General features: G+C 41.9%; 2 protein-coding genes across 2 annotated transcripts in view; both read right to left on the reverse strand.

Annotated features, from left to right (window-relative positions):
• Positions 1 to 25,630, reverse strand: part of LOC130846163 (OTU domain-containing protein 7A-like) — a 351,994-nt gene that overhangs the window by 236,840 nt on the left and 89,524 nt on the right. The window lies entirely within an intron of this gene.
• LOC130846164 (vacuolar protein sorting-associated protein 26A) lies at positions 11,307 to 12,979 on the reverse strand. Its single transcript, XM_057724222.1, has one exon. It carries the CDS (start codon positions 12,948 to 12,950, stop codon positions 11,967 to 11,969), a length of 984 nt encoding a protein of 327 aa, XP_057580205.1. The 5' UTR covers positions 12,951 to 12,979; the 3' UTR covers positions 11,307 to 11,966.

Consider the following 25,630-nt stretch of genomic DNA (forward strand, 5'->3'; position numbering starts at 1 on the left):
TTCCTTCTCCAATGTGTCCTCAACTGTAGATGCTCTCAACTGCTACAATCTGCCTAATAGGGTCACCGTGGTCTGTATGAATCTGGTACCACTGGGGGCTGTGCAATGTGGCAGCTCTGCCTTCCAGTCCCGAGGTCTCCCAGCACTCCAGGCTCTGCTGTAATCATTATCGGCTCTGTCTGCTTGTTTGAATTATCTGTGCTCTTTTCAAAGCCATACACGCTCAGAGATTCTGAATCAAAGGGTTTGGAGCCCATGAATAACATTTTTTTTAAAGTTCTCCAGGAGATTATGATGTGCGGCCAGAGTTAAGTACAACTTATTCAGTAGATTATTTAGTGCCCCGAAGAGAATTTCTGATTTCTGCAAGGTACCCATTGTGTGTCCGTGAGTTCTGCTACCTCCCCGGACCTCCAATCTGCTGATCCTGTTACTTTTCACACTTCATCCTCCTCCTTGAGTCCTCACTTCCCTAAGTGCCCAGCCTAAACACTGTGGTTCAACAGACAGCCATGCATTTACAAATAATATTAGCGCCTTGCCCGTCCTCCCCTCTCCTCTCCTCCACTTACTCTGCACTGTACTAGAGCATCTGAACATTGCTGGAAAAAAATCTTAAACCGCTGATGACTGGACTTTCTTCAAATTTATACCATGTATACCTCAGATAAGCACTCAAAACTGCCAAACTGTCACATTTCCTTAGAAATTTCACTTTCCCATTCTGCAGGATGACTATTTCATGGTTTTCTATTCCTTTCAAATATCCAAACAGCCTCTTCAGTCCCATCTGGTGCCATTGCTGCCTACACTGTGGTCTGTGGAGAACCTCATGAGCTTCTCATCACCAACCCTTCAGCTTCTGTACCCTCATCCTTCACATTTCTCTTCCACTACCTTCCTTTGTAGGGTACCCCTTCACCTACTAAAGGTTACAAATGGACATAATCCCTCCAATTACCCCAAGTTTCTACTGTGTCACTGATTTCTCCTTCTCTACTTGATTATGCTTTCAAGTTGCTCATCATAAAAATAGACTTAATATCTCCCTCCAGCTGCCACTCCTTCTTCTGCTCTCCTTGGCAGCAACAGCCTTTGAAGATTTATCTATACTCTCTGTCACTAAATGCTGACTTCTTTTCCCTTCATTTTATAAAGATATTTGCACTGGGAATAGAATTTTAGATTTACAGGTATTTGCATTGAGCACACTGAAGTTATTAATACATCTTCCAGCTTCCAATACTTCTATTAAAACACATCCCATGTTCATGGTCCAGAAGACTTAACATTATCAAGATGGCAATATTCCTAAAATTGATGTACAGATTAAGTGCATTCCTATCAAAATCCCAGCTGGCTTTTTGCAGAAATTGATAAGCTGATTTTAAGATTATCAAGGGACCAAGAATAGTCAAAACTGTCTTAAAAAGAGAGGTCTCAAAATTTGCTACAGATCTAAAACAAAACAGCGTGGTATTTGCATAAATCCTTACACATTTATGGTCAACTGATTTTTGACAAGGGTGTTAACACAGTTCTATGGGGGGGAAGTTATTTTCAACAAATGATGCTTGGACAACTGGATAGCAACATTCAAAAGAATAAAGTTGGATTCCTACCTCACAGTGTACACAAAAATTAACTCAAAATGGATCCTAGATTTCCTAAAAGTAAAAACTAATACCATAAAACTCAAACATAGAAGTAAATATTTGTGATCTTGGTTAGGCAGTGGTTTTTAAAGTATAATACCAAAAAGCTCAAGAAACCAATGAAAAAATAAATTGGACTTCTTCAAAATTAAAAATGGTTTTGATTCAAAGGACACCGTAAGGAATAAGAAAAGACAATGCATAGAAGTGGAAAACATATTTGCAAATCCTATAACTGATAATGGGACTTATATCCAGAATATATAAACTATCCTTGCAACTCAATAATAAGACTAACAACCAATTAAAAAACAGCAAAGGATTTGAATAGACACTTCCTGAAAGAACATATACAAATGGTCAATAACCACATGGAAAGATGCTTAATGGCATCATGAGGGAAATGCAGATCAAAACCCCAATGAGATATACTTCAAATTTACTAGGATGTCTATGATCAAAAAGACAAGTGTTGACAAGAGTGTGGAGAAACTGGGCCCTTCATACACTGCTGGTGGGAATGTAATATGATAACCCACTATGGAAAACAGTTGAGCAGTTTCTCAAAAGAGAGAGTTGCCAAATGAACAAGCAATTCTACTCTTAGACACAAACCCAAGAGAAACAAAAACATACTTGTATATGAATTTTCACAGCAGTGTTATTCATCATAACCAAAAGGAGAAACATCCAAATGTTCATCAATTGATTAATAGATAATACATGGTATATCCATATAATGGAACACTATTAGTGACAAAAAGAATGAAATATTGATACATGCTATTATATGAATGGAACTTGAAAACATTATTACAAATGAAACAAGCTAATCCAAAAGATAACATATTATACGATTCAGTTTGTACCCAATGTCCAGAATAGGTAAATTTATAAAAACAGAAAATAGATTAACAGCTGCCTAGAACTGGGAGGAGGTGATTGAGATTTATGTTCAATGGGTATGGGATTTCCTTTTCAGAGTGATAAAACGTTCTAAAATTAAACTGTTGATGGTTGCATACATCTGTGAATAAACCAAAAACCAATGAACTGTACATTCTGAGTTAACTGCATGATATGTGAATTATATCTGAATAAAAATTGTTTTTATAAAGTGACAGTTAACAATCCAGTGGCGAGGCTGTAAGTGGGCAGTGGCAGCAGTGGTGGCAGTGGCTTCCAGGCATGTACCTAAAACTCTCATGGAGGGCAACTCTTCCCTCCGACCACAGGAGCTGTGGTCTCAAGGGTTTGGAGCAAATACTCATTGCTTCTTTTTCTCTTTCTGTCTTCTCCCCACTTGACCTCAGACATAGGTAAAGTCATGGGAGGTGCAAAATAACGCAGAGATACTAAAGCCCCAGTTTTCTAAGCAGAGGACTTCGAAAAGTCAAGAGAGCCAGAAAGTGTCAGGAAGACGGCAAAGAGGAGGAGATCAAGCGCTCAAGGTGACAGATGAACTTCTGGCTCATTTCCAAGCTGTGCATGCACGGGTAACCCTAAACAGTATAGCAAAGGTTTTCACAACATAACTACAAGATTAACCACCATCCAGGTCCCAGACTTGCCACAGAGTCGTGCGTAGCTGGAAAGATCCAAGTAGCATTGTAAAGGCTCTAAAACAGACTTGACATTAGAACCACATCCCAAGGAAGCAAGGCCAGAACCTGAAGGCTGAACTTAACCAGATCAATTGCCTGATAAAATAAATAAACAAACAAACCAAAAAAAAAAACAAAAAAACTTGACATCTCCTTAGAAGTAAACAAGACCCAGATTTTCATATCATAATATTCCAAATGCCCAGCATGCAATCCAAATTACATGCTATATAAACAACCAGGAAAATCTCAACTTGGGAGGGAAAAAAGAATCAGCATATGTCAAGCCTGAGATGACAAAAATATTGGAATTACCAGATACTGTAGAAGCTCCTATTATAACCATGCTCCTAGAAGTAAGGCCAAACAATTGAAAACGTAAAAAGTCTCAACAAAGAAATAACAGAAATACAGAAGAATCAGGTGGAAATTTTAGAAATGGAAACATAATAACTGAAACAAAAATATTCACTGGATGGGCTCAATAGCAGAATGGAGACGACAAAGGGAAGAGTCACTGACCTTCAAGAGAAATCAACAGAGATTGTCTAATTTGAATACCAGAGGGAAAAATATTGAAAAAAATTAAGAGACTCAGGGGCCTGTGAAAAATGCCAAAAAATAGTTGATCATGTGTGCCATCAGAGTTCCAAGAGAAGAGTCTAGTGCAGAAAAAAACTGAAGTAATAATAGCTGAAATCTTCCCAAATTTCATGAAAGACCAACTTACAGATTCAAGAAACTGAAAATAACTCCAAACAAACAAACAAACAAACAAAAATCAAAGAAACCCAATCCCAGACGTATTATAATCAAACAGCTGAAAACTAAACGCAAGGCAAAACTCTTGAAAGCAGCCAGGAAAAATCACTGCATTTATGAATAGAAGAACAATGACTTGAATGACTGCATATTTCTCCTCAGAAATCAGAGAGGCACAATATTTTTAAAGGGTTTCAGTAAAGAACTGTTAACTCAGAATGCTATATCCAGCATAAATAACCATTGAGAATGATGATGAAATACAGATATTCTCAGATGAGGGGAAATAAAACAAATTAGTCACTAGAATTGCTCTAAAAAGTGCTAAAGGAAGTTCCTCAGACAGGAGGGAAATGATATGAAAAGGAAACTTGAAACTTAAAGAATGAGGAACAACGGAAATGACACATGTGTAGGCAAAATACAGCTGATCATTCTTATTCGGATAAAATATATGCAATGATTACAAGCAAAAATGATAACACTGTCTGATGGGGTTTTCAGTGTATGTGCATGTAATACATAAGAAACCTACATAAAAGGGGGAAAGTCAAGGGACCTATGTGGTTGTAAGGTTTCTATTTTCCATGTGAAGTGGTAAAATATTAACCCTACACAGAGTGTGAAAAGATAAGTATGAATATTGTAATCTCTAGAGAAGTCAAATAAAATTATATAAAGAGACAGAACAATAAATTAAAATAGAATATTAAAAAATATTAAAGTATTCCAAAGTAAAACAGGAAAGGAGAAACAGAGAGACAAAGAGGAGAGAACAGAGAGAAAACAAGTAATAACTTTGGCAACCTAAACCCAAACATATCAATAATTCCATTAAAGGCAAATGGTTGAAATATACCAAGTGAAAGACATAGATTACTAGAATGGATTAAAAAAATAAGAATGATATGATCTGTCCATGTAACCCACTCTAAATACAATGACATACATAGGTCAAAAGTAAATGATGGCAAAAATATTCCATGAAAACATTAACTGAAAGAAAGTGGAGTGGTTATATTAACATCAGATATAGTTGACTTCAGAGCAAGGGGAATTATGTGGGATTAAGAGAGACGTTATGTAGATAGAAAGTTCAATTCACCAAACAATCCCAAGACAAACAATCCCAAACATGTAGGCACCAAACAACAGAGCTTCAAAATCCATAAAGCAAAAACCACTTTGAATATAGCTTGGTAATTAAACATACACTTACACATAGTCCAGTGGTCCCACTCCTAGGTATTTATTCCAGAGAGATGAAACCCTAAACCTTGTACATGGATGGTCATTGTAACTTTACTCATGAGAGCCAAAAAATGGGGAACTTCCTGAACGTCCTTCAAGGGTGAATGAATAAACTGTGGTACACCCATACGATGGCATGCTATCCAGCAATAAAAAGGAATTAACTATTATCTTAATTCACACAACTGTGGTAAATCTCAACTGTGCTGAGTGAAAGAAGCCAACCCTTGAATAACACATATTGTATGACTCCAATTCTATAACATTCTGGAAAAAGCACAATGGTAGGGGAAGAGAACAGAGCAGTGTTGTCAGGGTTAGGAGTGAGGGAAAAGTTGACTGCAGAGGGGCAGCCTGAGGGAGTCTCATGGGGTGATGAAACCGTTCTGCATACTGATTGTGGTGCTGGTTTAACAAATCTATATGTGTGTTAAACTCATCACTGTACCCAAAAAGTAAATTATGCAACATGCTAATTTTAAAAACAGGATTAAAAATTTTAAAGGCTGTGTCAAAAAATAAAGATATCAAATAAGTGAAGCTTCTACCTCAGGAAATTAGAAAAGAAGAGCAAACTAAACACAAAACAAGCAGCACAAAGGATTTAATGAAGACCAGGATATATACCAATTAAATAGAAAACAGAAAAACAAAAAGGAATGGCAAAAGTTGGTTCTCTGAAGAGATTAACAAGACTGACAAGCCATTAGCCAGACTGACCAAGACTTCAAGAGAGAAGACACAAATTACCAAAATCATGAATGAAAGAGGGGACATCACTATAAATCCACAGACATCAAAAGTATTACACGGGCTGGGAAAAATGGACAGTTACATGTAAAAGAATGAAATTAGAACATTCTCTAACATCACACACAAAAATAAACTCAAAATGGATTAAACACCTAAATGTAAGACCAGATACTATAAAACTCTTAGAGGAAAACATAGGCAGAACACTCTGATATAAATCGCAGCAATATTTATTTGGATCCATCTCCTAGAATAATGGAAATAAAAACAAAAATAAACAAATGGGACTTAATTAAACTTAAAAGCTTTTGCACAGCAAAGGAAACCAGAAACAAAATGAAAAGACAACCTATGGACTGAGAGAAAATATTTGCAAACAATGCTACCAACAAAGGATTAATTTCTAAGATACACAAACAACTCATACAGCTTAATAAAAAAAAAAAAAAAAAGCACAACCCAACCAAAATTGGGCAGAAAACCTAAATAGACATTTCTGCACAGAAGACATATAGATAGCCAACAGGTACATGAAAAGATGCTCAATATCGTTAATAATTAGAGAAATGCAAATCAAAACTAGAATGAGGTATCACCTCACACCAGCAAGAATGACCATCATTAAAAAGTCTACAAATAATAAATGCTGGAGAGGATGTGGAGAAAAAGGACCTTCGTACACTGTTGGTGGGAATGTAAATTGGCATAGCCATTATGGAGAACAGTATGGAGGTTCCTTCAAAAACTAAATATAGAGCTACCATATAAGCTGGCAATCCCACTCCTGGGCATATACATGAAGAAAACCCTAATTTGAAAAGATACATGCACCCCAGTGTTCATAGCAACACTATTTACAATAGCCAAACATGGAAGAAAGCTAAGTGTCCATCAAGAGAAGTATGGATAAGGAAGATGTGGTACATTATACAATGGAATATTACTCAGCCAACAAAAAAGAATGAAATAATGCCATTTGTGGCAACAATGGACCTAGAGATTATCACACTAAGTGAACTATGTCAGACAGAGAAAGACAAATATCATGTGATATCACTTATATGTGGAATTTAAGTATGACACAAGTGAACTTATTTGCAAAACAGAAATAGATTCAAGGACATAGAAAACAAACTATAGTTATCAACTGGATTAGCAGGGGCGGGGAGAGATAAATTAGGAGTTTGGGATTAACATATACACCATACTATATATAAAATAGGTAAACAAAAAGGACCTACTGGATAGCACAGGGAGCTACACTCAATATCTTGTAATAACCTCTAAGGAAAAAGAATGTGAAAAAGAATAGATATATATGAATAAATGAATCACTTGGCTGTATACTTGAAACTAACACAACATTATAAATTAACTATACTTTAATTAAACAAAAAGAACTGTATTCTATTACCTCATTTGTGGTTTAGTTAATGGAAAAATTAAAATCTGTGAAATAATGAGAAAATAAAGCTTTGTTATTCTGAAGACCTAAAGGAAAAAGAGAATTTTGAAAAGTATTTACTATAATTCTTTAAAACTCTTTTCTATTTAGGAGAAAACCATAAGCCATAGCTTCTTTGAAGCTGAAGTATGAAGTCATAAAGACCAGCAGAGGTTAGGATGAAAGAAAAAAAAATTAAAAATAGAGCACTACAAGTTCTCACAGGGGTAGTGAAGGCAGAATTGGGGCAGCATGAAATATGTCAGTGGGTGGAGGATGAAACTGAGAAGCTCTCCTAGAAATGCAAAAGAAAACAACACAGATGAAAACAATGTTCAAGATAATAGACGTGGAGGGTAAAGAAGAGAGAGACAAATTTTAAAGTGTTAAAAACACAGGTCTTCTAAAGGAAGAAATCAGAACAAAACCCAAAGACATCCAAACCGCTGAGCTGATGAAACACATGCATATTAAAATGGCTCACCACAGTCCAGCAAAAATCAATGGAAAAGGCCAATTATAAATCTCACCCTAGTGACATTTCCAAATTCTAAGTACACAGAAAAATACTACAAGTGTCCAAGCAGAAAACTTACGATTTCTTCGGAGGAACAAAATCAGGCTGCTCTTGAACTTCTTTGAAACTTTTAAAGTTCAGAACAACATTACCAAATCTAGAGAGTTCAGAGAGAACTCTAAGTTGTCTGGCTTATGGGAGGACAACAGAAAGGTGTTCTCAGATACGGAAGAGTTCAGAAAACAAGCCTCCCATATGCTTGTCTTGATGATATACCACAGGCAGCCACAGAACATGTCAAAATGAAGATGGACAAGATGCCAGCAGAGAGATGGTAGCAGAATGGGACCAGCAGACTTGTCTGTGGAATAGCAATGTGAATAGCATCTAAACATTTAGATTTCTGTGGATCATCACCTTCACACCCCAGACTCAGTTGAGTTTATCACAATAATGAGCTTTCAACATGGAGGTCTTGGTGCCTCCTCTCGCACTCTTATGGGGATAAAATCTAAAGTAAAATTAATTCTTTTTTTTTTTTTTTTTTACAAAAAAAACATTACGTAGGAATATTGTGAACTATTTCATGTCAAAAAAAGTTAGAAAATCACAGGCAATGGAGAAATTTTTAGATGTGTACACAAATTACCAAATCTTACACAAGAAGAAAACAGAAAATCTGAACAGACCGATAACAAGGAAAGAAACTGAACTGGTAATAACGAAAAAAAAAAAAAAAGTCTAATCCAAAATGGCTTCACTGGTGCATTCTACCAAATATTTAAATGAAAAAATAATACCAATCCTTCACAAATGCTTTCATAAAGTACAGGAGGAGGAGAAAAACACTTCTCAATTCATTCTATGACGTTAGCATCACTCTGATATCAAAACCAGATAAAGATACCACAAGAAAAGAAACTATAGACCAATAAACTTCATGAACACAGACATAAAAAAATCCTTAATGAAATATGAGTAAACCAAATTCAGGAACAACAAAAAATTATATGTCATGATCAATTTGGGTCTATCTCAACAATTCAAAGTTGCTTTAACATCTGAAAATAGTGTAATACAGTATATTATAGAATAAAGGACAAAAACCATATAATAATCTCAGAAGATGCAGGAAATGCAGAGAAAGCATTTAAAAACAGCCAACATTTCTTCATGAAAAAAATTCTCAACAAATTAGGAAAATAAGAGGACTTCCTCAGTGTGATAAAAGGCATCTCTGAAAAAGCCAACAGCTAACGTACTTAATGAGGAAAGACTGAATGCTCCACACCTCAGATCAAGAACAAAGCAAGCATGTCCCACTCTTGCCCCTTGTAGCTGACAGTGCTCTGGAGGCTACAGCCAGTGAAATAAGAGAAACAGGGACATATTAACAACATCTGGATTAGAAAGAAGTAAATCTAAACTGACTGTATTCACACATGACATGAACCGACACGCAGAAAATCCTAAGAAGTTCACAGAAAAATTATCAGAACTAATTTTTGAGTTTAGCAAAGTTTCAGGAGGTTAGTTCCTAGAAGGGTGAACAAGGAAATTTCTGGGGGAGCTGTTAGTGTTTTGTTTCTTGATCTGGGTCTTGGTTTATTCTATTGCCTATCTGTCATCTCCTTTAGATATCTAACAGGCATCTTGAACTTAATATGTCAAATAGTTTATTGGTTTTACTCCCAAATCCATATCCATTCCCAACTGCCCACCAACTATCTCCCTTCCCATTAACTGACATCAAGATTCACCTACTTGCTCAGTAAGAATTGGAATTATCCTTGATTCCCTCCTTTCCCTTGCATCACATGTGTAATTCATCAGCAACTCCTGTGGGTTCTACCTCAAAAATCATGATGGATTCATCCACTTTCCTCCATCTCTATTACAACATCACTCTTCCCCATCTACTATCATTCCTTGGTTTAATGAAAGCATAGCCTCTACCAAGAACCTTGTCTCCCATCTCTTCCTACTTCCTTGCTTCATTAAAAGTAACCAACAACTTCACAAAGTTCCAAGTCCAAGGCAAAGGTCGCTGACATGGCTCCCAAAGCCTTGCACCACATACCCCTCTCCATCTCCTCTTTGGTCTCTCCCATGGGCTGTGTCAGCCCTGTGTTTGTCCTTAGGACTTGTCCAGCTCTATCTTGCCTCAGAGGATTCATCTATGCTCTCTTGCTGCCTGGACCCCCACTCATTCTCCATAACAGTGTCTTGTTCATGACCTTCTGCTCACCTTCCACAATCTTTAACAACATTTTTAGTGTTGATTTATTTACTTGTATACTGTCTGTCTTCCTCTGCCACGCTGAACTTGCATGAGGGTAAGCCTATGCCTTTTTTTTTTTTTTTTTTCTGTTTCAAATTCTTTATTATACATCATGGTTGCACAATTTGAGGCTGGTTAAATACAACTGGTTTTCAGTTTTTCTTTGAATATTTTCCAGATTACTACATGCAAGTGACCATGAAAATATCTGGCATTTTAAAATTTTGAAACTCTGAACAGGCACTTACATGAAGGAAAACATTGCCATTCACGGATATCCACATTTAAAACAGATGCTCCAGCACATGGTACATGGAACCTTTTCCCAGTTAAGAAGTTGGTTACTGACCATTTTTCAAAGGGCCATAGTAGTAAAACAGGCTTAAAGAAATGTAATTTGGGTTACTTAGCTTACTCATAAAGTAAGGTTAACTGACAAGACTTGCACTGAAGTGTATAAAAAAATATTGGTACAAAAACCAATGAACCATAAGTGAAAGTAGTTTCACACAACAGGCTTCGTTTTAGTTCCTACACCCCACATTTAGTGTATTTGTGATCAGACCCCATGCGTAGCATAAAGACAGATGACAGCAACCTTCTCTTTTAGATGCTTTGAACAATACTTGAATTTAATGTTAAAAAAATTTAAACAGAGTGGATGAAGTTTAAATTTGAGTTTGAACTAGTCAAGTTTCCAATTTAACAAACATGAAAATGTCCAGATCTGGATTAACTACATACTTCACCAGTTCTCCTGAGTCCCCATTCTCAAATTTTCCCCTGGAAAGGGAAGAGAATATATGCAAGAAAATTATATTTGCATATATGTGCTAAAAAGATTCCTTAAATCAAAAAAAAAATTCAAAGTATTTATAGAAAAATTATATAGTTTTAACAAACTAAAATGCCAACATAGATTCAACTCCACATGGCAGAAAACATACAGTGGTACCTGTTGGATAGCAGTAGCACAACGGTTACTTAATACGGTACGCCCCCCCCAAAAGCTGCAATGACATGCCACATAATCTCTTAGGGAAAAAATTTTAATATTCATGCCACAGAAAACATTGAAGAGAACAAAATTCAGGAAGCCACTGAATGGTAGACTCAGAGGCACCTACAGCGAAACACTCACATGCATTTCTCAAACACATATGAAACACATAAATGCAGTTTTCGAAAATATTGAGATGCCATGTTTTAAATCTTTGTAGGATGTAAGGGCCCCTCAGGTTTTCTAATTTTATTTGAACACAAAATGTTTAATTTTTGCATGTAGAGAATAAGAGGTAATCATTAGCATGAAAAAGAAGAAAAGAATCTGTAATCAACATTATGCAGAAAGAAAGCAAAATTACAAATACCAACCTACTCAACATGAAAATCTTTAATGTTTATGCTGATGTATATCTGAGTACTTATCATCAAATCAAAGTGTGCAGTTAAAAAAAAAAAACACGGCAGTTTAAGAAAGTTCCAGTGTTTCAAAGAAAGCACTTTTTTAAAAGTATATACATGAAGAACATTTAGTTATGTCATAAAATAAATTCAGCACTGTAAGATAAAGGAAGATTATCATAAATGGAGTTTTGGCCTTTTCCCCACCCTGCACGCTGCAACCATCTTTAACCTGCCGAACTTAAAATCTCAACGGATAAGGGAGCTTTTTAGTTTTTTTTTCCTCCTATTCAGTTCACATTTCAGGCTGCTCAGCAGATGCCTGTGATTCTGGCGATTCAAATCGCTGGTGAAAGTTTGTTCTCTGTTTCCTCAGTTTTTCAGGAGCTTTTCTCCACAAAATGATCTCCTGCTGCTTGAAGTACCTTCTGTCTTCCTCATCAACAAGGACTAGATTCAAAAAGTACCTTACTGAGAATTTTTTGTTCACATCTCTCATTGTTGGAGTTGGGTCATACCCCGCTAAAAAAAGTCTTATTGGAATTGATTCACCTTTTACTGGTGCACCATCCATTATTTCATATTTAGCGATTGTTTCTGTTTCTGTTGTGGTACTCGGTCCAATTCCCGTGATCTCTTTTTTAATCAGTTGTAACTCCATATGTTGGATTTTTATTCTTACTAATAAGAAGTAAATTTTTCCAACAATCACATCCTTTAAATGATACTTTGATTTATTATATTCAAATTCTATGTGTAGACAATCTTCAATGCCCACTTCCATCTTAATAGAGTTGTTGACATCAGGATAGGTAGCAAGCTGGTGAACAATAAGATCATATTCTTTTACCAAGTCTGTCAGTCTTCTTACAATTGTCACTTTAAGGAAATATCTTAAGCGGACATTGGCACCAATGTAAGATTCATATGGCTTTTCAACTTGCATAAATTCAAAATCATAACTTCTGCTCTGAGTCAATTCTCCAGGTAAGGCTAGTTCTTTCACTAGGTTTACAAATTCGTGAGTATTACTCTTGTCATTGAAAAGTTCAATTTGACCTACAAATTCAATTCTAATTCCTTGGTGCTCTAGCCTCTTTCCAGGTTGCTTAAAGGCTAGGTTTACCTTCCCTGAAACAGATTCTCCATCATAGAAAAGATAGTGTTTTTCTACTTTGCCATCTTCAGTTTTCATTTCTGCCATTTTCCTGGTTTCCCCATCATTAAGGACAACATCGATCTCACAAATGGGACCAAAAAATCCTCCAAGAAAACTCATCGTCAGCGCCGCCGCCGCCGCCGCGCGTCCACCCCCCCCCCCCCCCCCCCCACTCTTCTTCCCTCAGGAGAACTCCCAGCCCCGGCTCCCTCCGCCCAGGCGCCCCGTCACGTGATTTCCTGCCTTTTTCATTCAAGACTATGTGCCTAGCACCTGCACAATGCCTGGCAGGTAGTTGGCATGGTGTTTATTCACACAAATGCACCGTGAGTAAAGGAATAAATCAATAACTCCAGGAGTACTGGGGCAGACTCAGATGCTATCTCTGATGATTCTTCATACACTGCGTATACCAGGGTTTCCTAAACTTGGTTGCATATTAGAACCACCTGGGTAGCTTTCAAAAATCCCAATAAACAGATTAAATCTTATGCCTATCACATCATAACAGCTGGGCCTGAAAGACAGACAGTGGCAAAGGTGAGGAACCACTGACATATACCCTTTAAAATAAAAGCATATAATAAAGTCTCCAAAAGAAAACTCATTTCTTTTATTTACATCATACATGTATGAAGTTAAGATGGCTCCTGCAATATATGTTATAAGCCTGAACACATAAAGATGTGCTATGCTAAATTCTAACTATGGTTAATATTGACAATCACTTTTATTTGTTAATTTGCAATATATTCAAGCAGTTTGTAAATAATGTCAAGTAACCTTAAGCACTTCTTTCAATATTAACAATGTTGCAAATGGTGTGTTTTCCTGTATATTTTCAACTTTTAGCTGATTTTATTGATTAATGTTGACATTACCTGGCTATCATAATTGCATATATATGTGTGTGTGTAATTCCACAAACACTGAATGAACAAATATTATTTGGCAGATATTCTGCTCGGAATTATAGAAAGTAGGAAACCTAAGATGGAGCTTCATTTATATAAAACAAGTGTTGGCAGTTTGCTAAGATGATGAGTGATATATTATTTGTCAGAGCTCATTGCCAGGTGTAGCAGCATCTTCCCCATTCAACCCACTTCAAATTCCAGGTTGTCCTCTTCACCACCTGTATACATTTAGGTGACTTTGATAACCTTTGTATTTCCATTTTTTATCTGAAAAGTGATAAGGGCAAGATGAATGCTGGAGCTTCTGACAGGTTTAAATCATATGAAATATACAAAGTGACACTGTTGTTTCCAATCAATCAAAAGACATGTAAATGAACTCTGTTTACTCCCTGCAGTATATTTACTGTCCCACAAACAGGGCATAAGGAGGTGAGAGACTGAGAGAGACAATTTATAACCTATCAAAATCTGATCACCAGCACCTTTAAAACCAACAACAAAAAGAACTGATTCTCAGCAATCACAGTGTTTAATTGTCAAGAAGAAAACTTCCCATTAGTCCCACTGCAATGAAAGTAGTAGCAGAGTAGGTAAAAAGAGTGAAAACCAGGCTATCAGGTGATGAGCCATAACACAGCCATTTATTATGACAGGGCAGAATGAGAGGCTTCTTTTCTTCCCCCAAACAGCCTGTAATAGGAAAGAACAAATCTGACTCCATATTAGATCCGTTCCTTTTGCTTTAACCTTTGTGCTTGCTTGTGCTTAGTCATGCTGGCTCTGCACCTTTTGTAAAAGAATGTTGCCTATAGCCTGAAATATACAGGACAGCTCATTCTCAAGGCTCTGACCTTAAGAGTCCATTCATACAGAGATAAAAAGTTGCAGAACAGAGAAAAACATTTGTCTTGTTGCAGGTTTACAGAAACATCATGACCTGACCTCCTTAGACAGCTGCAAGAACAAAGGGTTCCACACCAAGAAGTTTGCATGCCCCGCCCTCACCTGGCCTTTAAACATGCTTTGCTGAAACCCTTTGGGACGTCTGGGGACTTCTGAGCAGGAGCCACCCGTCCCCTTGCATGGCCCTGCAATAAACCCTTCTCTGCTCCAAACTCCAACATTTCAGTTTGGCCTCACTGTGTGTTGGGCGCATGAACTGGCATTCGGTAACAAGCTCTCCCCGTGGTGTACCTTGGAAACGGGTTCTGAGTTAGCCGTGAAGGATAGGACGCCAGCCTCCAAGGAGAGCTGCTCGTGGCTTCCTTGACCTTACAGAAAGCCCTGAGTCAGCAAGAAGTTCAGATGCACACAGCTGCTCTTTACAGCCGTGGAACATGCCTGCTGCCTGCTGGGTGGGAGCCAGGCCCCCAGCTCCTTACCCAGCCCCGTGGCTGCCCCAAACCGCAGCCTGCATGTCTGCACCCAGGAGCCCCCGTCCTGGCTCTTTGCCACTGCTTTAGACTTCCTTTATCACCAAGATGTTCCCACTTCTTGAAAAATACCATCTTCTGAGGAGGAGATCAAGAGAACTAGGAAAGACCAGCTGGGAGACAAATGAAGGGCCATTTACCTATAGTGAAACATTCTGGCTGGAACTTGCCCTTCCAAAATGAAGCTCTCATCTACCAACAAGGATGTGATCATATCTGGCACATGGAAGACATTATCTCTGGAGGGTGGATCTCAAATACCCATTGCTCCTTGCTGATTACAGCATCAGCCCCCTGGTGACATCCAGATACTACCCAGCACACCTTTGATGGAGGCTTCAGTAGTGATCCCAGGTGTCTAGGAGACATGGTCTACCCCATGAATTAATATGAGAGAAGAGACATTTGCACTGAAACAGCAAAAGCTGGAACACCTCCTTAATAAGAGTCAACCCAGGAGGTCAGACCCCCCAAAGCAGGATCTGAAGCAGTCAGCACCTCCTGGGGGAGCCTCGCCTCCTGGGGGAGCTGCGCCAATTCATCAGGGAAGGAGGACCTGGGTGCCTTCTCAGTAGGGTGGTTTGATTAACAAGAGTATCAAAAATGTTGATACTACTGGAAAGAGAGACACAGCCTGGCGTACAAACACAGTTCTCCTCCCTTCTGTCTTACACATGCAAGTGCATGTATGCTCACATGTGCATGCTCTCTCACACACACACACACACACACTCCTCCCCGCTCAACATGGAGCAATTCCAAAGCCCTGGAGAATCTGACCACATGAATCATCACCCTATTTGCTTTCTTGCAGATGCAGCTGCCTAAGAAAAAAATGCCAAAATAAATGAACCCATATACATTTTTAAGCTCAGCAGGGTGGGTTCATTGAAACTAACAAAAATTCTATATTTGTTCATTCTACAAATAATTACGTAATGGAAATTATTGTAGGTGCACAGCGCACTGGAGTGAACAGACAAAAATCCCCTCCCTGGGGAAGCTTATATTCCAGTAGGTGAGACAGACAAAAAATGAATAATTGGTATTAAAGAATGTCAATTAAACAAGAGGTTATGAGTCTGATATAAAGATTAATAAGTCCCTTAAAGAAGAGGTTATGAGTCTGTAAGTGTTATGACTGAAACAGAGGACCTGGCATGCTGGGCCGGAGGGCGTGGGAGTGGGAGAGAAGGTCATGAAATCAAACAGCCTCATGGAGAAGATGATGAGGATGCAACTGCTTGGAGAAGATGAGGGCTTAGCTGTGCTGATATCTGGGGGAAAAACATTATTTGAAAACTGATTTTTTACATAATGAAATGTGATTATTTTCATAGGAGACACCATTTTTCTAACTCAATCCTAATGAGTGGGCTTTTAGTCCAGCGGGACAAAGTCTTACTCCTGGATGCCTAAAGGAATAATTTTAGAAATGGGCAACATGGCAGGGTCAGGGAGCAAGAAAGAACAGTGTCAGTGTCTCCCTCGGGAGGTCAAAGCCAGAACTGGCTGCACCTGGGGCTGGACAAGGATGTCAGGGTCTCAAAAACCCAACCTATGTGCCCTGATTTCTCCAACTAGTTTGATTTCCAGCAGCAGGGTATTAAAAGCTTAATTTCAGTCTGCAAGTCATACCATTAATATCTGAGGTAAAGACAAATTTTAAAAAATCAACAGAAGAATATTCCAGGGAAAAGGAACACCTGGGTGGACACGGACACACATCCTGCTCTGCGTAACGGCCAAAGCGCTGAGCGAGGTCCTGAAGAAACAGCCCCCAGGGTGGGGGCCTCTGAGAGCTGTCCAGGCGAGCATCCCCGCTACAGGACCAGGCACCTGCCAGGCATGGCTGAGGCTTATTCCCCAGAACGCTTCCAAGGTGTGCCGAGAGGTGGTAACTAACCTCCTTCCTAACTACTTTGCGGGGAGCACTGGAGAAGGGCCAAGCCCAAGGTGGAACTTTGTGGGCAGGTCGCCCACAGAATGCAGACCTCACAAAGGAGAAGCATCTTGGCATGTTGGTCAGGTTTGGAAATTTAAAGACCAAGATACATGCATGCACACACAGAGGCATGCACCCACTCCCTCTAAAATGTTCTGGAACATGCTGGAACCCTGCACACGCACAGCTCTCCCTCTGCTCACTGTCCCCACCAATGGCTGGCAGCTCCCGTGTGTCGGTGCCCAGGCCGGAGGTAAGGACACCCCAGCCCCTGAAATCCTAATGTGGGCCTTCTAGCTAGTGGCTTTCAGAGGCCAGGGACTGGCTGCCAGCTGTGTGTCTGGGGACACTTCCGTGGGCGGGCTGCCCTGGCCACCTTGCTGAGGCTGGCTTGGGTGGCCCGTGGCTGGCCTTCTGAGCTCTTGGCAGAGCACAGGGCTGGGAGCACCACTGACCCCATGTTCCCTCAGCTCAGGATGTGCAGCCCTCGCAGTGCCCCATCCTTCCTCAGAGACCACAGTCACCTGGTGAGAAGTGACTATGCCTTTGAGTTCAGTGCTTTTCACACTTTTAAATTCACACAACTATGAGAGATGCATTTTAAATGAGGGTCAGGCATTTACGAATGAATCAAAAATTACCCTGGCTACCCTTTAAGGTACATCTATTTTTCATTCTATTCCATTAAAAAATGCTGGCTATGATCTACTGAATGGATGCCAGGCCCCAGGGGGCTGTCCGGAATGGCCTGACTTGAGCTGATGTCGGGGATCTGCTGACTGAGCTGATGGGCAGCGAGTGGAAGGCAGGGAGGCCTGGACCGCCCCGGGAACAGGGATGAATGACCAGCTGCCTCTGTGCTCCACGGCCCTTCACTCCTTGTTGTGGTCTGGATGTTTGTGTCTCCCCAGAATTCATGTACGGAAATCCTACCCCCAACACGATGGCAGTAGGAGGTGGGGGCTTTGAATGGGGCTACTGACCTTATAAGAGACCCCAGGGAGCTTCTTCTTCCCTTCCATCAAGTGAGGATATGAGAAGACGGCTGGCTGGCTGCCACCCAGGAGAGAGCACTCACCAGAACCTGGCCATGCCGGCCCCTGATCTCAGACTTCCAGCCTTCAGAACCATGACAAATGCATTTCCGTTGTAAGCCACCCAGTCTATAGCACTTTGTCATAACAGCCAGGACTAAGACACTCCTGCCACGTGGGTCTGTAATGTGGCTGAGGAGGTTTCCTGAGGGCAGGGGTGAGACTTCCCACAGCAATGGCCCCAGTTCCAGACACAGCTGCTGGTGAGCAGCCGGCCCGGTGAAACTTCAGTGGACAAACAAATGAATACTTTCAAGGTGGAGAGGTATATCATGCCTTTAATACCACTTTTACTCACTTGAACGTTGCTAACTAGCAACAAACAGTCAATTGATTTTTGAGGTATAAAGCAATCGCTTAAGAAAATCGACATTTTAAAGTTAGGTTTCATGCACAGATAATATTTTATGACCCTGATTGCACTTCTTTATAAACATAGTGACAAGTGACACTGTGGCGTACTACTTGTGAAGAACCGTTATGAGCACTTAACATGCATTCTTTAATTTCATTGCCTCTACCATCCTATGAGGTATCATCATCCCCATTTTACAGATAAGTTAAGGGAGAGGTTACACAGCTGGTGTGAAGCTGGAATTCAAATCTCCCCGTCTGACTCTAGAATCTATACAAGAAACTACAGCATAATTTACTGACCTCTGATGACAGATTGTTGTCTAGCAAAGAATCTGTTTGGCCTTTGTCCCTGGCTTCATGGGAGGTAACCTTTAAATCCTTGGGATTTTCTGAGTGATAGGAGTGTCTTTGTCATTCATAGTGGGTCCACTAGATCGCAGCTGCATTTATGCTAACGAGATGACTCAGGACAGGGCTGCTGGGGCCAAAGAGACCAGCCATGTGATTAGTGATTAGCGGGTTGGGGCTTTGAGTCAAGTGCTATCAGCCTAACTTCCCAACCTCCGGGGAGGGAACTGGGGCTGAAGACTAGAGTTCCCTGTGGCCAGTGATCCAACCAATTATGGCTCCGTAGTGAAACCCCAGTAAAAACTCTGGACACAATGGCTTGGGTGACCTTCCTGGTTGGTGACCATGTCTGTGCCAGATGGGTCATATGCCCCGATTCCACGGGGAGAGGACAAGGAGGATCCCAGACCTCACCCTGTGTGTCTCCTCATTTGGCTGGTCTTGATTTGTACCTTTATCATAAAACTATAACTTGTATCAGTTGGTCAGAAGTACAGGTGGCCTGGGGTTTGTGGCACTGTGCCTGGTGTCTAAAGTGAAGCAGACACCATGCTCTTCATTTGTGGGGTCTGTGCTAACCCTGGGTGGTGTCAACTATAAACTGGAACTTGCCATCTGCCTGTACAAGAATTAAATCACTTTGTGCTGCTGTAGCTACTGACTTTCCACATCCCCTGAAGGGAATTCAAGGTGGAGATCAGGAATGAGGCACTCTGTGCTTTGGAGGATGGGTGGAACAGGTCTTCAGACAGTTAGCTGTTTTCAGGAGCTGATTTTATGAGCCCAACCCTTGCATCTCCTCATATCTAGGAAAGCACTAAATCCCTACATGGTGACGTCTGCTCCTCGTGACTGGCTGAAACCCCTTACAAAAAAATGTATCTGATTGCATGTACTCCTCCTTTACCAAGAATACATATATACTAATCTTCCCCCCGCCTCTTGGGAACAGTTTCTCAGAGCTATCTGGGATGCTGTCTCCCAGGTTGCAGTCCTCATTTTGCCCCAAATAAACTCAACGCACAACTCTCATGTTGTGCATTTCTTTTTTAAGTCGACAGTGGTCAGCCTCAGAACTGCCCAGCCACACTAAGCCATCCAATCTGGAGAAGCAGGAGTGCAAGGGCGGGAGCCTCAGATAAAATCCGTTTCAGCATCACAGGGAGAAACTGGCCAAAAAGGGGAAGCCCTTCAGAGGCTTCCCATCCTTGCTGGACTACAGGAAAAGAAATGTCTCCCTGTCAGACAGAGTGTTCCAGATGTACTGTGGTCAGCCCTGAGCATGGCTGTCCTCCCACCAAATGCGGTGAGGACAGCGGCAGTCCTGTTATCAGTGGAGACCTGTTTTGCTCTACTAAGACTACAACCAAATTAAAATCAAAGGACCCAAAACTTAGGACCACTGAGGAAAAAGTATCGCATCCCTTGTGCACCAAACAGCTTTGCAATGCGACGTGACTGCCAAGGTCTGTCTGCAGGAACTAAAGGGTCCTTACAACACCCTCTGAAGGACGTGTAGTCCCACAGCTGAGCCCTTAACATCATTTTGTCCCTAAAAGCAGTTGTTCAATTTTCCAGGAAATGGAACTGGGCTTTAAGCATATAATAGGGAAGCTTGCTATTTATTTAATAGGTTCCTATCATTTAATCCTTCTATGAAATGGAACATCTTGTTATAAAGCCACCTGAACCCTTGTCTTAGTCCATCTGGGCTGCTGTAATAGAAAACCATGGATGTGGTGGGCTTATAAACAACAGAAATTCATTGCTCACAGTTCTGGAGGATGGGAAGTCCAAGATCAAGGTGCTAGCATATTCAGTGTCTTGTGAGCATTCCCTGGTTCATGGGCAGGGCCTTTTGTCTGTGTCCTCACATGGTGGAAGGGGCAGGGGAGCTCTCTGGGGTCCCTTTTATAAGGGCAATAACCCCATTCATGCAGGCTCCATCTTCATGACCTAATTATCGCCTAAAGCCCCCACCTCCTAACACCTTCATACTAGGGGGTAGGATTTCTGTATACGCATTCTGGGGGGGACACAGGCATGCAGTCTACTGCACCCTCCTAATGGCAGGTATTCCCATGGGTTCAAGGTGATTCAAAAGGTTAGTGCTGAACCAAACTAAATGTGATCCTTGCCTAGTGGGGTGTCAGGACACTTGTGTGGACCCTGGAGGCACTGCAGGATTTCTGGGGTCTTGGGTTAAAGCTGGCAGCCAGGGTGGCCGGGTGATGGACGGGGGCCCCTCGCCCTCTGTCCACGAAGGAGGCTGGGCTGGGAGCACCATACAAGGCAGGCAGCATGAGTGGGGCACAGTGCTTGGAAGCTGGGGTCCCACGGCTAGGGCAGGCCCTATTGCTGTCAGGCTGGGGCCAGCTGGCAGCCAGGCAGGGGCCTTTACTCCAGATGCACACTGAGTGAGATCTTATGACAGGCCCTCAAGTAGGTGCGCTGGGGGGAAAGTGGAGGGGTGGGTTCTGTCTAAAGGGGGCTAAGCAGAAGGGCTCTGGACCACTCTGTGTACAGAGGACCACTCTGTATGCAAAGAGCCAAAGGCAGGAGCCTGGTCAGAGGATGGCTGCAGAGTTCAGGGATAGGACTCTGCTGGCCGAGGGAGGTGAGAAAGGCGACGGACAAAGGGAGGTGAAGCAGGTAGGAGTGACAAGCAGTCTTGATCAGGAAGGGAAGGGTGGCAGGGGAAGGGACAAGAAACCCCTTTCCAGTCTCTGGTTTGGGTCCTGGGGTGAAGTGTGTGGGGGACAGTGCCCGGAGGCTGTGTGCCTGGAGGCGCCCCCGGGAGGGGCAGGTTAGGAAGAAACGGAATGGTTCTTAGACACAGAGTTCCCAGTGCTTGGCCAAGTGGACCTCCATCTCAGGAAGAGGGATGGATCTGGCTGAGTCATTAGCCCCACGGAGAGGAGGTAGAAGGAACAGACATTACGTCTAAGGACAGTAGCTGAAGGTTGTGGTCCAAGTTCTACATCACACGACCCACAGTGCTCCTCTGTGGGGCTCTGGGAGTTATGTTCACAGGTAAACCACAGAGGACAACCGCGAGGATGGATGTGCCACAGGTGAGATCGGGGCGGGGGGTGGTTCCACTTGGACCCCCCACGGTGATGGGATGGGCTGAGAATACCAGACTTGCTCATTGCAAATTACATTTCAGAAAGAAACAAAAATAGAACCCAAGACAAAGTTTCAAGCACCTGACAAAATAAGCGCATCTTCTAGCTGAAGGTGCCACAGAACCACACACAGTGCACCTGCCACCAAGCAGCACTGTCCACCTGCTGGGCGGCTGCCCTGCCCCCACGGCCACCCCAAGGGGGGCTCGTGTGCATCCGTGGTGTCCCGGATGCCGAGGAAACCTCTCCTCAGCTGGGGGACTAGAAACATTTTTTGAAAAAAAAAAGAAACAAGATGTGCATACATCTGATTGGGAGTTTGGGGTGAATGGATGCAAACGAGTATATATAGGATGGATAAGGTCTACTGTAGAGCACAGGGAACTATATTCAATATCCTGTGATAAACCGTAATGGAAAAGAATATGAAATATAGACAGACACACACACACACAGACACATATATATAGCTGTATCACTTTGCTATACAGCAGAAATTAACAACATTGTGAATCAACTATACTTCAATAAAATTAAAAAATAAAAAAATATGTGTGTACATATCTTACAGATATATAAGTGGGGGGGGGGCGCTCCTTTCTTTCCCTGCTCTTCCCCTCCCCCATCCCCCAAATCAAGAATAATGTCTTCACTAGTCAGCCTTGTAATTTCAACGTGATCCGTGAGCTGCAGATCACTGTGGACATGAGTTTTTGTAGTAAAAATGCAGCATTTCAGCCCTGTAGGAAAGCTACACAGATGGGACACCTGGGAAAACAGCTGTATCTCAGATGGATACAATCTACTTGGTGAAAATAAAAATATATTTCAGACACTTTGAATACACCTAAAAAGTTCATTTCCACAGAAGAGTTCAAGTCATTTTGAAAGAAAGACTGTCCTCCCTTCAGCTCTCTCCCAGGTTCACTGTCAAGGTCAAACACTGACCTCACAAGCCCACATGCACCACTAAGCCCAGAAGCCAGCACGCCCCCAGAGGCCCTGCGATCCCTTTTTTCTGCGGGACCGTGACCCCGAACTGACACCTGCCCGGGAGCTCGGAAATGAAACTCCTATCAGGAAGAGTCATGCGGTGCTAATGCACTTTGAAAAGTCTGCTTCACTGATTTAAACTTGCACTCAGGGGCAGCCAGGCTGCATATGCATTTTACCCACCTTCTTGGAGGCTGTATGGGAAGCAAACCTGGTATCCGAATTGTCTCATGGGTGTGATGAAGCCAATCACTTCATGTAAACAGCACTTGTTACGCAAGAAAAAAGACGCATGTTCCCGCACACTTCACCGTAAAGAAGCAGGCAGAGGAAGAAACCTGCTCCTTGCCCAGGTTCTGTATATTAAAACAGATGTCTCTCTGGGTCTGAACCTCCAGGAAACAACATCGAAGTATCTGTCACACCTTTTTCAGCACAGATGTGGGCTCCTGGTGAAACTTCCTGAACATCAAACCTGATTGTCACTGTTAACCTCTGGTCACCAGAGCCCTCCTCTTGGATACCATGGAGGCCTGAGGGGGGCAGGGGTGAGAGGGACATGGTGGGGGCAGGGAGGACACAAAGGGAAGAGGCCTGGCCACTCGAGATCTATCTTTGGTAAAGGAGGGTTTGGAATTCCCTTTCTCCAAGGGTCCTGCCAACCCTGCAAGAGTTACAGAGGGAACCTGCAAGACGCTGGGAATCGCACACCTGTCTACTTCCAGTGAAGGCCTTGGACGTTGCCTGGGGCGGCCCAGAGGCCCAGGACAGAGCAGCACGGTGCGCTGTGATACATCCCTCCCGGGCGGAGTGCCCCGTCATTAAACAGGAAAGAAAGGGCCTGGCTTGACTCAGTCGTGACAATGCAAGAAGCCGCCAGGCCTCCGCCCTCTGCTTTATGGATTCACTCAAAAAATAAAGCAGCCAGGCATCAACTCAGCTGGCCTCATGAAATTTCCTGCTCTTTTCTCCACTTCCAATAATGTGCACATAAGCACTTAGTGTTCAAACTAGCTCCTACTTTATGTATATATCTATACCATTTATTTAAAGGGGCTCCAGAAATGGAAGAAACAGCCACTTGTCTTTCAGAAATCATGGGGGTAATCAACCTCATTCTGGATTAAATTCTTGAAATAAACTGACAAGAAACCTGTATCAAGCCTCCTTACAGCAGAGTCTTGCAGGATGCAGGAGGCGCCAGCAGGCATCATCCTGAACTCGGTGCCTGTGACAGTCTGTCCTGGGCCTGTGGACTCTGAAGGCCAAGGTTTCAGTGACCCTGAAAGATGCCCCCCACCTGAGGAAGGGATTCAGTAAGGGGTTTTCAGTTAGTAACTAAGACTCCACACATAAGTTATGTGGGGAGAACAGAGGAAGGAGTCTTCTTTGGTAAGAAGATCTCTAGCAAGAAAGAGCTGCTCACACTGCCTTCTGTGGAGGAGAAAGAGCAGGGGGATCTGTACGAGTCTTCTACCAAGTTGACTGCCAAGTACATCTCTACAGAAGACGTGCTGGCACTAGGTCGGATGGTTGGAGATGCTGGGCCCTGCCCTTCAATTTCTCGCATTCCCATGTTCTAAATAGTCAGCAGCTTCCTTAGACTTTCCCCAGGTAGAAGGATGCACTGACCACAGGGGGACATATTCTGGATCTACTTAGCAGCTTTTCATGGCAAATTTTAACAATAGGGTTATACATCAGCCTCTTATTTGCGTGGTTAAAGTTAACAATACCGCTTGTAGCAAACTGTTTTCTAAAGAGACGAGGGCATTTCTATTACCACAGCAATACCCGAATCATGCTCGTGGCCTTGCCACTCCTCCCCCAAGAGGAGGGGACCACAACATGTCCCCTTGATTCCAGGAGGCACACGACTGGAGGATCAAGAGAACACAGCAGGTAGGGGCGACCTCCCAGGATGGGTGCTCCCAGGATGGGTGCTCACAGGTGATGCAGCCTTGGCTCTGGAATCCTGTAACAACGGCCCTGAGGCCGCCATGCTATCAGGAAGCCAGGCCATGTGGACAAGCCGTGTGCGGGCGGTCCTTGGGCAATCCTAGTGTTTGTGTCATCCAAACCCAGGCCCCAAAGGAGCCTTCAGGTTAATCCTATCTTCATTCTTTCCAGCTGGGGCCCCAGATATCATGGAACAGAGACAAGCCATCCTCATTGTGTCTGAATCCAGCTTAATAAAAAAGTGGTTTTCTGCTAAGTTGTGGGTCATTTGCTATGAAGCAGTAAGTAACCAGAACACCCTGAGCCAGCCCAACTCGAGCATGTCGAAGTTTGGGGCTATTCAAGGCTGCGCTTGACACATGGCCCTCCCAGTTCCCCTTGACTTTGTGAGACCATCCTTGGCACCCATCTTTCTCTCCTGAAAGGCATGGCTTTGTAATCTTGCTCACAAAAATAAGTGGGGGTGCCATACATACATTACTAATAAAAAAAAATGAAATTGTATACTTTAAATATATGCAGTTTATTGTATGTCAATTATATCTCAAAAAAGTTCCTAAAAATTGAATTTTAAAGCCTCACTATGACAATGGGTATATCTTTACATTTTTAAGGGCAACACA

Source organism: Hippopotamus amphibius, chromosome 2 (assembly GCF_030028045.1).
Source record: "Hippopotamus amphibius kiboko isolate mHipAmp2 chromosome 2, mHipAmp2.hap2, whole genome shotgun sequence".
NCBI classification, from domain to species: domain Eukaryota; kingdom Metazoa; phylum Chordata; class Mammalia; order Artiodactyla; family Hippopotamidae; genus Hippopotamus; species Hippopotamus amphibius.